This window comes from Epinephelus lanceolatus, chromosome 3, assembly GCF_041903045.1.
Source record: "Epinephelus lanceolatus isolate andai-2023 chromosome 3, ASM4190304v1, whole genome shotgun sequence".
In the NCBI taxonomy this organism is placed as follows: domain Eukaryota; kingdom Metazoa; phylum Chordata; class Actinopteri; order Perciformes; family Serranidae; genus Epinephelus; species Epinephelus lanceolatus.
This window is the reverse complement of record NC_135736.1, coordinates 24,864,651-24,877,769: the sequence shown is the minus strand read 5'-3', so window position 1 is coordinate 24,877,769 and position 13,119 is coordinate 24,864,651. Positions and strand designations below refer to the sequence as shown.

Sequence of the window (13,119 nt, the reverse complement as noted above, 5' to 3'; positions counted from 1 at the left end):
TTGCTCTCTGACACACAAGCTCAATCTTTCTCCCTCCTCCCTTCCCTCCCTCCTTCTCTCACACACACATGCACACACACCAAACCCATAGGTCTCATTCGTTTACTCAGCCTGTGGGCAAATGTGACTTTAATGAGCCAGTGCTGAATGGACATTAGGCAGAGATTCTCACGCTGGACTGCCGGATCCAACAGCCCCCCAATCCCCAGCCCCCCTTTCTGCTCTGGCATTTTTTGGCAGCCACTTCACAGCATGGTGTCGAGTGTGGTTGTTAACCACATGTTTTCGAGGAGCTGAATGAAGACATTTGCTTCTCTGATGCTCAAGCGCACTCGCTGATCACTAATAAAACTACACGGCGGTTTCTTAAAGGGCACAAAAAACCCCACAATCCATAACCTGAGCTGAATTGAGAAAGCCATAAACAAAATAAAAAATGCATGCGAGGTTGGGTGCTTTGATTTTTGGAGAGGATAAACAAGGCTAAACTGCAGGCAACACACACTGAGCTGTGCATGCAGGGAATGAGAGTGGCATCTGTGACGTCAGAGCTGAAGGTGTAAAATCCTGGATGCCTTCAGGAAGATCTGACACTGTCAAACTTTGGGGTTTTTCCAAATGACTTTAAAGTGCTTTTGATGTAGAAAATTATCCACAAATTAAACATAGATGCATTTAGAAATGCATCAAAGCATGCAATGCTTAAGAATAAAATATATATCAGACATACAGTTCATGTTTTAATTCGTTTATTAGACTAAGTGGCATTTATGTGCCTGGCAAATTGGCTAATAAGATTTGCAGGCAGCCAGAATATAAAAGCTAAAAATCAAAGCCATCACTCTCAGTCCTTCATGTGACTTCCTTTCTCCTGGCACCCTCAGCAGCTCTGTCACTTCACCATGCGAGAGGGCTGAGGGCAAGACAGCCACCACTTTGCCATTTCTTCCCTGTGTCTTTGTCCCCTTGCGCGCTCCTAATACGGTTACGATATTTCCGATATCACCTGAAGGCAGCAACAGTATGCAACTCCACCTGAGCCGTTGTGGAGGAGAAGAGCGGAGCACACCGTAGCCTACAGCTCTACTGTACCAAGCCACCAAGTGTGATGACTGCTGTGCGCGGATCGGAACAGAGGGCTCTGCAAACTGTGAGGGACTGAAGAAGAGAACAAGGTGGCGGATTCTCACAGACAGAAGCCTACCCTGGTGCGAGAGATGCTCGCGAAAAAATATTTACCAAAAACTGCCGGGATTTTTGTGAAGTGAAGTTTGGAGCCGGCGATCATCCAGCTGGTCTGGTGAGTAGCTTTGAGTAAAAACCAGAGCACATCAGCTCGTAGAAACGGCTCTTTAAACTTTTATGCTCAACTCGAATCGTATTTTTTATGGGTGTTAAAGAAAAGTGAGTTTCTGTCTGACTTGTGCCAAATAACCAAATGCGCAAATACGCACGCTTAGGGGCACTCAAACGCACCGCGCGCACACAAAAGCACACGCACACACACACGCGCGCGCTCACACAAGCAGCAGCAGTACAAGTTGACAAGTTGTCTAGCTGCATGCAGCACAGGCTTTCTGCAGGCGCACCAGCTGGATCACTGCAGTCCGGGCAAGAGCAGTGAGACAGCGCCATCAATCGCATAGCAGCCACACTCCTGAGTGCCTGTGGAGGGATTGGAGTGCAGCGTTTGGTCTGGGAAGCAGGCAGCATGGCTGTGTGAGGAAGGGGGTTGATGGGATCAGCGCCTTCATGGCGAGTGTACCTCCACCATCAGTCACCCTGCTTCTAATGCCAAAATACAGACCCTGGGACGCACTGCTGGACATTACACTCCCAGCCCTAAGCCAGCCCTATTAAAAGCCAATAACACGGCTAAGAATAATGACAAGGAAGATAATCTGCACAAGTGATGTTAAAACATCTAAATTGCATCCCACACGCGCGAGGAACTTTGAATCTGCACGTATTATGAGCCCATTTATCATCATCAGAGATGCCCTGAACTGCGATTTTATTTGCAAAATAGTTTTTTCCAACAGTTATTTTTTTTTTAAAATGCTGACAACTAAATTATGATGTGAATCCACGGGTCATTCTGCAGCACAGCCAGCATAAATTATTGTCTAATTGACACTGTCTTTATAGTGTTTGTTTGCTTTCCAGCAGCTTGAGGTCACACTGAACTCACCTTGTTTTTTTTTTCCACGAAAAAGCCTTGTCACGGCACATAAGTGGTTTGGGCTGCAGCTTCACGTGGTGAATATTGGATTAAGGTTAGTCCCGTTTGGGGAGGTCGAGATTTTGCCCTTTGTAAGAGTATCTCGCGTGTCATATGAGGACTTTGTTGTAGGTCACTTTAATTTGGCTTATAGTAATGACAGGAAGGGTTAAATGGGACTAGAATTCATAGCCTATATGGAGGAAAATGTGACACGAGAGAGTCCCAGGTTACCAAATAACGTCTCACAAAAGGTCACAATGAGCTTTTGAGAAAAAAAAAATCAAATACTAATCAAAGTGCCCTCATAAATGGATGTCCAGAGAAGTTTTATGAAAGGATGCTTCTCATGAATACAATGCTACCTTTGGGGCTATAGGTGATGTGAAGTGGTTGCAACCAGATTAAGATTAACCTAATTTATTTGTGCGCATCTTTTTGCCCTTTTTAAATAATATTTGTTTAGATAAATATAATATAAGGGACAGTAGATCAAAGTATGCTGCCCTGGTCTTGGTCCCGGGTTTTATCCTGCTGCCAGCCGGTAAAGTAGATCCGGACGTGCGCAGCGCGGAGAGATACCGGGCAGCGCCAGTGTGGGAGAGAAAGGGAACCAGTGAGTGGAGAGTGCTGGTGGTAGATGGAGTAACGGAGAGGAGACAAGTCCACGTATTACCATGCCGAGATCTGGACTACATAAACTACATGCAAAACCTCCAAATATACGAGATTAATAATAGAAGAGGTACGTGAATGGTTGTTTTTATACTCTGTTGTGCTCCCGCTTCTTTTGGCGCTTAGCTTCGGCATCTGTGTAACGAGTGAAAAAGTTGAGATAGGTTAGGTCTGCTATTGTGAGCTGCGGGGCTGTGAAAGAAACCAGCCGCCGCTGCTCTCTCTGCCTCTTTGGGGGAAGTTTAGCCTCATGAAAACTACTGGTTTAGTGTCGTTTTTGATTTAAACAAATAATTCTGTTGTTTGAATTCAGTAGTTTCTGTGTTGTTTTGCGCGGTGTTGGGAAAGTGCAGAGTGTTTTTTATCAGGCAAATCTGTGCTCAGCGCTCGGCTGCTATCGTCTCGTGAAGTGAATGGCTTTAGTTGGGGGATGGGGTTTGAAATGAAACCGTCGGAAGGCACCTAAGTTATTTTCCTTTTAAGATTTTTTATTTTTTCTTAATATAAATAGCTCATTAGTTAAAAGGTTGCAGAGAAACATAGTGTAGCAAATGCGAAATCTTTAAGGAATGTATTTAATCTTTTATAAAGTAGAAGTTTTGGCTGTAGTTGTAATTTTTTTACAATGGTCGCACACAAGCAGATGGTTCTTTTGTACCTGCAGGCTATAGCTTCACATTTAAGGTATTTTTAGTTAAGACTCTCTGTCACTTATTAACCCCTCATAAAGCATTAATAACTAAACCCTGCTCAGGTCGTTTTGACACGCCAAAAGTAAATAATGTAGGTTTTTATTATACACTCCTGCAGACACAGCAGCGTCTTGCTTTTATTTGTCTTTGTACGGACTCTCACGCAGCCCGAGACGTTGTAAAGCGGCTGTAAACGAATGAATCTGCAATTTTAAAGCCGTTTCAAGCACATCTCCTCAGTCTTTGGAGCTCCACGAGATGGAAAAGGATCAGCCTTTATGTTTGATTTACAGCGGCAGGGTTTCTAATTGCTGGTCTTACTGGCAGAAAAGTCCAGTATCATTGTAAGTTATTGTATTACATAGTTGTTGCAGCTTGTGCAAATGTTTAACTCCTTAGTGGGTGAGCTGAAATGTTAATTCTTATGCAGTTCTGCACAGGATTATTAAAGTCAGTATTAAATGTGCAGCCCTACACTGAAAATTATTTTGCATCAACACTGAAATTGAAGATTTACATTTGTTCTTGTCGCCAGTTTTTTCTGTGAGCTCACCAAGCGTTGCGTAAATTAGGTTTCTCTGATATGAAGTGCACATATTTGGCATCTGGCACCGTGCAGACGTGGGATCAGTTCAGGCTTAGATCTTGTCACTTGACCAACTGCTCTGCCTTATCTTTTTCCACATGAAGCCTATTTAGCTATTTATCAGCCAGGCCATCACTTGTCATGACATTTAGAGGAGTCTGGGAGTGTGCACAGTGAAGAAAGGAATGATTTTCAGCATTTAAACTGTCCTGATGTCCATGATAGTAGAAAATGAGGATATGATGTTGTAATTTGCTATTTTTTGTATTATATTAGTTGTAATTACAGTGAGTTTTTTGCACTAACCTGTTATATTTTGTTTTTTTCCCCAGGTGGTTCTGTGAAGGACACGGTACGATAATGGGGAAGCACTTGGTTTCACTGCTTGTGCTGCTCCTGCAGCTCCTCTGTGGCTGCACAGGGAACCAAAGGATGGTGAGGGCCGCCTCCATGCAATTCACCCACTCTGTTTACAACGCCACCATATACGAGAACTCTGCTGCTAAGACTTACTTAGAGAGTCACACCAAGATGGGGATCTATATCACAGACCCAGCCTGGGAGATACGGTACAAAATCATCTCTGGAGATAATGAGAACTTATTCAAAGCAGAGGACTACCTGCTGGGAGATTTCAGTTTTTTGCGAATAAGGACCAAAGGAGGCAGCACTGCCATTCTGAACCGGGAGGTGAAAGACCACTACGTGCTGACTGTTAAAGCATCAGAGAGGAACACTAACTTTGAGTGTCGCACCAGAGTTAAGGTGCAGGTACTGGACACCAATGATCTGAGGCCTCTCTTCTCGCCAACGTCCTATAGCATTTCTCTGCCGGAGAACACGGCCATACGCACGAGCGTGGCCAAGGTCACGGCGACGGATGCAGATATCGGTACGAACGGAGAGTACTACTATAGTTTCAGGGAGTGGACGGACATGTTTGCGGTTCATCCGACAAGCGGTGTAGTGACACTCACTGGCAAACTTGACTACTCCGAGACCAAGCTGTACGAGTTGGAGATCCTCGCAGTGGACAGGGGGATGAAGCTGTACGGCAGCAGTGGCTTCAGTAGCATGGCCAAACTCACAGTGAGGGTGGAGCAGGCCAATGAGAATGCACCTGTAATTACCGCCGTGACCTTGGCCCCCTCAGATGCAGACCATGATCCCACCTATGCTATTGTGACAGTGGAGGACAGTGACCAGGGACCAAATGGAGAGATCGCATCACTGAGTATTGTGGCTGGCGATCCTCTTCAGCAGTTCAAGGCTGTGAGAAGCAGCCCCGGGAGCAAGGAGTATAAGATAAAAGCAGTCAAAGACGTGGACTGGGAGAGCCAGCCTTTTGGATACAACCTCACTTTACAGGCGAAGGACAAAGGCAGCCCCCCTCAATTTTCATCTGCTAAATTGGTACATGTCACTTCTGCACAGTTCAAAGTGGGCCCTCCTATATTTGAAAAGGCTGTTTACAGAGTCAATCTGAGTGAATTTGCCCCTCTTCTTACACCTGTCACTATGGTAACAGCCGTGCCAAAGTATCCACAGCTAAAGTATGCCTTCAGACACAAATCTGACAAGAACAGGTTTACCATCAATCCAGATACTGGTTTAATCAGCACTGCAGGACCAATCAATGCTGATTTTGCGCCCCGGTTTGAGCTAGACGTGATCACCAGTGACAGAAAAGCAGCAACAAAAGTGATTGTTGATGTGATTGATGTGAATAACAACGCACCTGAGTTTCAGCAGACATCCTACAAGGCCAGTGTTGACGAGAATGTACCCATAGGGACCAGTGTGGTAACGGTTAAAGCCACTGATCTAGACAGAGGCGAGAACGGTTATGTGACCTACAGCATTACCAACATGAGCCCTCAACCATTTGTCATTGACTACTTCTCCGGTATCATCAGTACCTCAGAGGTCCTGGATTATGAGCTCATGCCAAGGATTTATAATCTCAAAGTCAGGGCGTCAGATTGGGGATCCCCTTACCGGAGAGAGGTGGAGGCCTCAGTCACCGTAACGTTAAATAACCTGAATGACAATAAGCCCCTGTTTGAAAATGTAGACTGTGAAGTGACTGTGCCAAGAGATCACGGCGAGGGAGAGCAGATAACAACCGTGTCTGCCATAGATGCTGATGAGCTGCAGCTAGTGCGGTACCATATTAAAGCTGGGAATGATCTCGATCTGTTTGAACTGAACCCAAACTCTGGTGTGCTTTCACTGAAGCACACGCTGAGTGAGGGAGAGGCGGCTAAAGTGTCCTTTCACAGTTTACAAGTCATCGCAACGGACGGGGAACACGAGACTCGGCCAATGGTCATGAACATAACTGTCATCACGGCACGCAAGCCTGTCCAGTTAAAATGTGTTGAAACTGGTGTCGCTACCATGTTGGCTGAAAAACTGCTTCAGGGCAGCAAAATCCACACGCAAACTGAGCCGGATGACAACTTTATGGACTTTCACTCGGTCAATCGGTACGCTCCTCAGTTTGCGGAGTCATTCCCCAGTGTTATTGAAGTTAAAGAGGACCTGCCTGTCGGGGCACGGATCGTCCATTTAAGCGCCACAGACTCAGATAGTGGCTTTAATGGTAAACTAGTGTATGTTATTTCAGGAGGGGACACAGAGAGCCGCTTCATAGTAGATATGGAAACCGGCTGGCTTTTGGTTTATTCTCCTCTCGACAGGGAAACAACAGACCAGTACACTCTCAACATTACCGTTTATGACCTTGGCATACCGCAGAAATCCTCATCACGCCTCTTAGGTATTAAGATCCTAGATGCCAATGATAACAGCCCTCAGTTTTTGCAAGATTCGTATTCAGTTGAAATAAGTGAGAATACACCTGTCGGCACGGAAATCATCCAGGTGGATTCGACAGACAGGGATCAAGGAAATAACGGAGTTGTCAAGTATTCAATTTTGGGAGGCACAGATCATTTTGCGATCAATGAGGAGACTGGCGTGGTGACTGTGACAAAGCCGCTGGATCGTGAGCTCCATCCAGTTTATGTCTTGAAGATCGCCGCACATGACCAGGCAGCGAACGAGCCTCAGCTAGTGTCCACAGTGCCGCTTAAAATCACCTTGGAAGATGTGAATGATAATCCACCTAAATTTGTCCCCCCTAACTATCGCGTGAAGGTGAGAGAAGACCTTCCTATCGGTACTGTGATAATGTGGCTGGAGGCTCATGATCCCGATATCGGACCTTCCAGTCAGGTACGCTACAGCCTAATTGATAATGGAGACGGGAATTTTGAGGTAGACAAACTCAGCGGTGCTGTGCGGATCGTGCAGAATCTTGATTACGAGACCAAACAGGTGTACAACCTGACGGCAAAAGCTAAAGACAAAGGGAAGCCCATGTCCTTGTCATCAACCTGTTTCATTGAGGTGGACGTAGTGGATGTCAACGAGAATCTCTACAGGCCTTTGTTCCGATCGTTTGTGGAAAAGGGATTTATAAAAGAGGATGCACTTGTCGGGACCTCAGTAATGACAGTATCAGCTGAAGATGAAGACAAAGACCGAGATGGAGAGATTCGATACTCCATACGAGATGGATCCGGCCTGGGGATATTTACCATCGATGAGGAAACTGGTGAGTCTCTTTTCTCTGTGTTTCTACAGAACTGTTCGAATCTTGTGTTTATTTCTGAAACAGGGATGTATCAGCTTGAAATAATTTGCATCAGGAAAGTTTTATGCAGCCAGAGTTGATTCAGTCCGTGTCACTGTGTGGAACAATGAGGTAAGGGAGTCTTCCAGGAGACGAGAGAGGTTCCTGATTCCAGTCATTTTTCCTGTTTGGGAGAATTGACGGCATGAACAGATGGAGCAGCTGTCTGTCAGACCTGTGTGGACATTCCTGAGAAGTTGCTGTGTTATTTAGAAGATTCTGAGTGATTTCCCCTCATCCTTCCTCAGTCACCGTATAAACACACACTGTGTTTTATATTATTCATTTGGAAAGCAGTCACATTTGTTGGACCTTAGGTAAAAAATACTATAAAGGGACAGTTCACCCCAAAATCAAAAGTACACATTTTACTCATAGCAGTGGTGCTAGATCATTTTGGTAAGAGCTGCTGAGTGTCGGAGATATTGACCGTAGAGATGTCTGCCTTCTCTCCAGTATAATAGAACTAGATGTCACTCGGTTTGTGGTGCTCAAAGTGACAAGAAAAAAACCCATGAAAAACTCAACAACTTCTCTTTCCAGAAATCATGATGCGGTTACTCTAGATCAGTGGTTCAGCCTCATACTTGTGTTTGGCCATGTCTCAAGCTAGTTTGTTGTCTCCGTTAAGAAGCTGTTCGTTATTCACCCACTCTACAGCAGGAAACGGCACTTCAAAATAAAAGCTCTTTGCTGGAAATTCACTGTATTTAAAAAAAAAAAGAAGTGAGTTTTCTACAAAGTTGATACATCAGCAAGTCACTTGCGGTCAATTCAGAATGTACCCGCGACCCACTTTTAGGCTGCGACCCACCAGTTGGAAACCACTACCCTAGATAATCCACAGACCTTATTGTAAGCAGTTTCATGTAGGAGCTATTTTCTTTCTACAGAACAACACTTGTGAACCGTATCACCGCACAGAAGGAAACGTGCATCTACTGTTAGCTCACCTAGCACTACTTGGCTAGCTAACTTTACAGCTCATCTAAGGAGGACGCCATTAATGTTTATATCTATAGCTGTCACGAGCCTCCAAGAGTCAGCCACGCATCCCTCTGTGAAGTAATATGGTGTAGTATACAAAGAAACGAGTTCCTACATGAAACTGCTCACAACAAGGTCTGTGGATAACCTTGAGTAATCGGGTCATGTTTTCTGGGAAGAAATGTTGCTTTCGAGTTTTTAAATGCATTTTTTTTGGCACTTTGAGCACCACAAGCAGAGTGCCATATAGCTCCATTATATCGGAAAGAAGGCAGACATCTTTACGGCCAATATCTTTAACACTCAGCAACTCACACCAAAACAATCTAGATTAATAAATAGCACTACAGGTAAGAGGAAAGATATGTATACTTGAATTTGGGGTGAACTGTCCCTTTAATAGCATTTTAGAAATAAATGGGTTTTTGTAACAGCTTATGAAGGCTGGATTTGCATGTGGGTTTCTTATAATGTTGCAGAAAATATGTTAATACTTGCTCAGCTGCCCAGAATGATTTTAACAGCTGACTCAAATTAGCTCAAAATAAGCAGTCTGGAATTCCAGGAGTTCCTTCCCAAAACCCAGCAATCACCTGATTTGGATGTTTTGGACTTGGCTCTCTGCCCTCCTTTTAAAACTTGGTAACCGCATCCTCATGAGGCTTAATGTGACTTTTTTTTCTCCCCTATTTGAAATTAAATTTCTCTCTGCATGATACATATTTAATGTCTAAATGAGGCAGTGAAACTTAATGCATAATACATTGATTTCTCTTGGCACATGTAACCTCAAAGGTTCTTATCTACATAAGAAAGCTGGGAATGCAGTTTATTAGTGTGCCGCTGACTTTTACTGTTGTAGAAGTGGTTTATATTTTTAGTTTGTTAAGAATCAGATGTATGTGAATTATTCAATAAGTTGACAGGAAGTCGCCTTGGTGAACCTGTTGGGAAATACTCTCTTCTGCCTGGTAAATTTAGCATAAAGAGACAAGCCTTTATGAAGGATCTGTCCTCCAGGGCTGCGTGTCAACTTTGGTGTGCCTGTGATTGTTTCTGTGGTAGTCATTGGAATCTGATTTGTAATAAGATTTTGTGTTATGAGCAGACATGCTACAAGCTTGAACTGGTGACTGTAAATGATTTCATGCAATAATTATAAGGGCTGTTCAATGGTGTTGTTGTTCAGTGTCTTCCTGTGTATGTAGTAAACTGACTGTAATGGAAGTTGAGTTTTGCAAGGAATAGTATAGATTTAAGGTGGACTGCAGTGCTACAGTATTAGTCTTGATGGGGCCACAGGCAGGCCAGCAGCTACTCCGTGTCTAACTGAAAATCCTGTATAGGGTACAGACTAAGAGAGCTTGGTCTGATCTTCGACTTAATCCTAGAGGCCTATATTAAGTGATTATCAGGAGGTGCAATGATAGGATTGTCCTGGGTTGGGTCCTGTTATTATGGATTACATCTGGGGTCAGTAGACAACTAAATACAGCCAAGGTGGTAATGCCCCTCCTATGATTTCACTAGATGAAGGGTGTGGTTGTAAGGCTACCATATGCATTTAGAATATTTTGCTTCCAGAAGGAAAATATAAGCATGGGTACACTCCCTGCTATATATTCAGTGCTGCAGCTGCATGTTGTGAATCTTAACCAGGATGTTTAAGATGGTTTAAAATTAGAAAACAAATAAAAAAGTGGCTTGTGCCAAAATGCCAGGCGTTGCACACCTTCAGTCATGGAATTTATTTTTTAGCGTGGGAAGGAGTGAAGGAAAACTATCCAAGTATTTTGCTGTTTTTCTTGACTGTTGTAATTCTAAACTCACGCAGTTGTGTTTGTTAAGCGTACATCAGCCTGTTGCATGGTTTTATCTGTGTTGTAGTGTTTTGTTTGCTCTATCACCACAGTATAAATCACTATTCTCTGAGCCATCCCTCTTACAGTGGCATCCACAATAACCCAGTAACAACAATACTACTTTGTGGGCAACAAAGTGCTGCTGTGGAAAACACTGCACTCTGTGGTGGTTGATACAAGAAGACAGTGAGTGATTCTCCAGTAGGTCTATCTAACAAATCTGAACAAAGGTTGTATTTTAGGACAGCCAAACAGGCTCGCTACCCACTTGACTGGCGTTCCCAAACCGCACAAGGAACAAACAAGTTATTATTTTGCGAGACGTAGTGATTAAATTTAAAAGTGGTGTCTGTGATTGCTGTTTATTGAATACCATCATGTTCTCATTTACATCAATTTCAAGTAAAAGAACCCCTTTTATGCAAGTTTCTTCTCCAGATACGGAGTCTGTCGGGCTGCTTGGGGAGCCCATGGCAACTGTTTGCCCAGGCATTCTCTGTGTTATTAAAAGCTCCGTGGTCACTGGCTCGGTGCCATCTTAATTTAAACGTACTCTTATCAAGACGCCTTTCCGGGCTCTTTCCCATGCCGTAGACCAAATTTACCATTCCTCTCTGTAATCGGAAAATTTGTAAATAGTCAAGTGATTTTTGACTGACAGGGAACAAAAAGACTCAGAGCAACAAAAGTGAACTTTGCAACACTGAAAGCTTCCCAAGTTCTTATGTTTAACATGTTAACCAACTTGGAGATTCAGCTGAAACAAATCAGGATTTTGCTGTTGAATATAAGCACTGCCTTAGCTTTTAGCCCTAGTTTACTGAACCAGAAATATGTATGCAAGACGTTGGAGTCCCTTCGCCGCCCACCAGTGTACTTGGTTTCTCCACCTCCTTATCCATTTTGTGCCAGGGAGGAAGCATGCACTTTACTTGTGAGGGCTTGTATGCCAAGTGACAGGCTATAGCTTAACACGTTTGGGCCCTGGAGGTCAACCGATATGGATTTTCAAGGGCTCATGCCAATTTTGAAGAGGCAAGTGTGGCAAATGGCCGATGTAATTTCCTCTTCAGAAAGGCTTCACAGCCAGTGCTCTGAAACCATGGGAAACAGTTTTAAAAGATGCTAGCACTCTCAGGCTGGACACACACTCTCAGAGGACAGAATGGCTGCAGTGTAATCCAAAAGAGCACTGCATACTGTATGTGGGTTAGTAGGGAAGACAGTTGTGAGGATTGTATCTCTGTGCGCAAAGCCCAACTATGATGTCATTCTTGCACATAAAAAAGGTCAGATCAGTGGAAACATTTAAAAGAAACAAAGATATATACAAACAGTCAACAGCTACCAATCCTACTTGAGATGGACTGGCAATAAAACAGCTCTTATCATGATGAACCTAGGCAAGTCTCCACTCCTAAGTATACCTGACTCACGCTCACCCTGACACACCTTCAGACATCAGGCAACAACCAACAGATGCAAAGCAAGTCAAGTTTTTTTTTATTATCAATGAGTAACCGTCCTTTTATTTCTTTATGCTGGGATGACTGAGGGAGATTGTGCAAATCAAGACGCTGAGCCCTTATTGATCAAAAGCACTAGCAGACAATTGCAGAAGTACGGCTAAGTCAAAGGTAAAGGAAGAGAAACGCCTTCACAGGAGGCCTTTTTTAGGTATACAAAAACCGTTGAAGGACTCCATCTCAGGCTGCAGGATGGAGGAATGTTAGATAAAAATGTCTTGAGGATTTGAATTGAAGGATGTTGTACAGTGATGTCATGGGCTTTGCGAGCCTACTATAGAAAGGGTGCGAGCCACAAGACTCAGTCAAGAATGTCTGTAGACAAACACTGCTATTAGATTAGCCCTGGCACAGTACTAGGAAATTTGTTGAATAGCAGGAGGGGTAGGGGTATGATGGGCAGTGCTTAATTTCAGACAAAGGAAGAGTAAGGGTATACTGCCGTCAAGTTAGACATTGTAGACATTGAATTTTCAGTACACATGAATAGGAGTGAAAGAAAATATCCATACTTTTAATTAATACTTTACATGCAAAGATTCATGACAGTGATTCATTTTCTGTTGTGATTAAACCCAGACAGCTAGATCCTTCAGTGTTGCAATCTGTCTTCAGTCATTTGACTCTTCCACAGGTAGATTCATAAAGGGGGAACCGCTAGCATTGATAGATTTCCTTAAATTAGATTTTACAAAACTGGAATATATTGCTTTGCTTACAGTATCATAGCACTAGATTCTTGCTAACAGACAGCCCTGTACATAGACATCAGGTATGCAGATATACAGTCCATATCTCCAATCCTTCTGTGAATATCTGCTAAAGAAGGCCATAGGACAACCAATCTGTGCACCTCCATTTGAAAGTAAA

General features: G+C 43.6%; 1 protein-coding gene across 8 annotated transcripts in view; it reads left to right on the top strand.

The window, feature by feature from the left end:
- Positions 1-1,164: 1,164 nt before the first annotated feature.
- Positions 1,165-13,119, top strand: part of fat1a (FAT atypical cadherin 1a) — a 90,805-nt gene continuing 78,850 nt past the window's right edge. For 7 of the 8 annotated variants that reach the window (XR_004501557.2, XR_013490759.1, XM_033624381.2 and 4 more), the window contains exons 1-2: positions 2,831-2,966; positions 4,507-7,796. Coding sequence is in view for 6 of the 8 variants with exons in the window: in XM_033624381.2 (XP_033480272.2) it covers positions 4,535-7,796 (3,262 nt within the window). In the remaining 2 variants the exon portion in view is untranslated. Of the gene's footprint in view, positions 1,301-2,830; positions 2,967-4,506; positions 7,797-13,119 lie in introns of those variants that run through there. The other variant, XM_033624378.2, reaches the window with a different exon arrangement.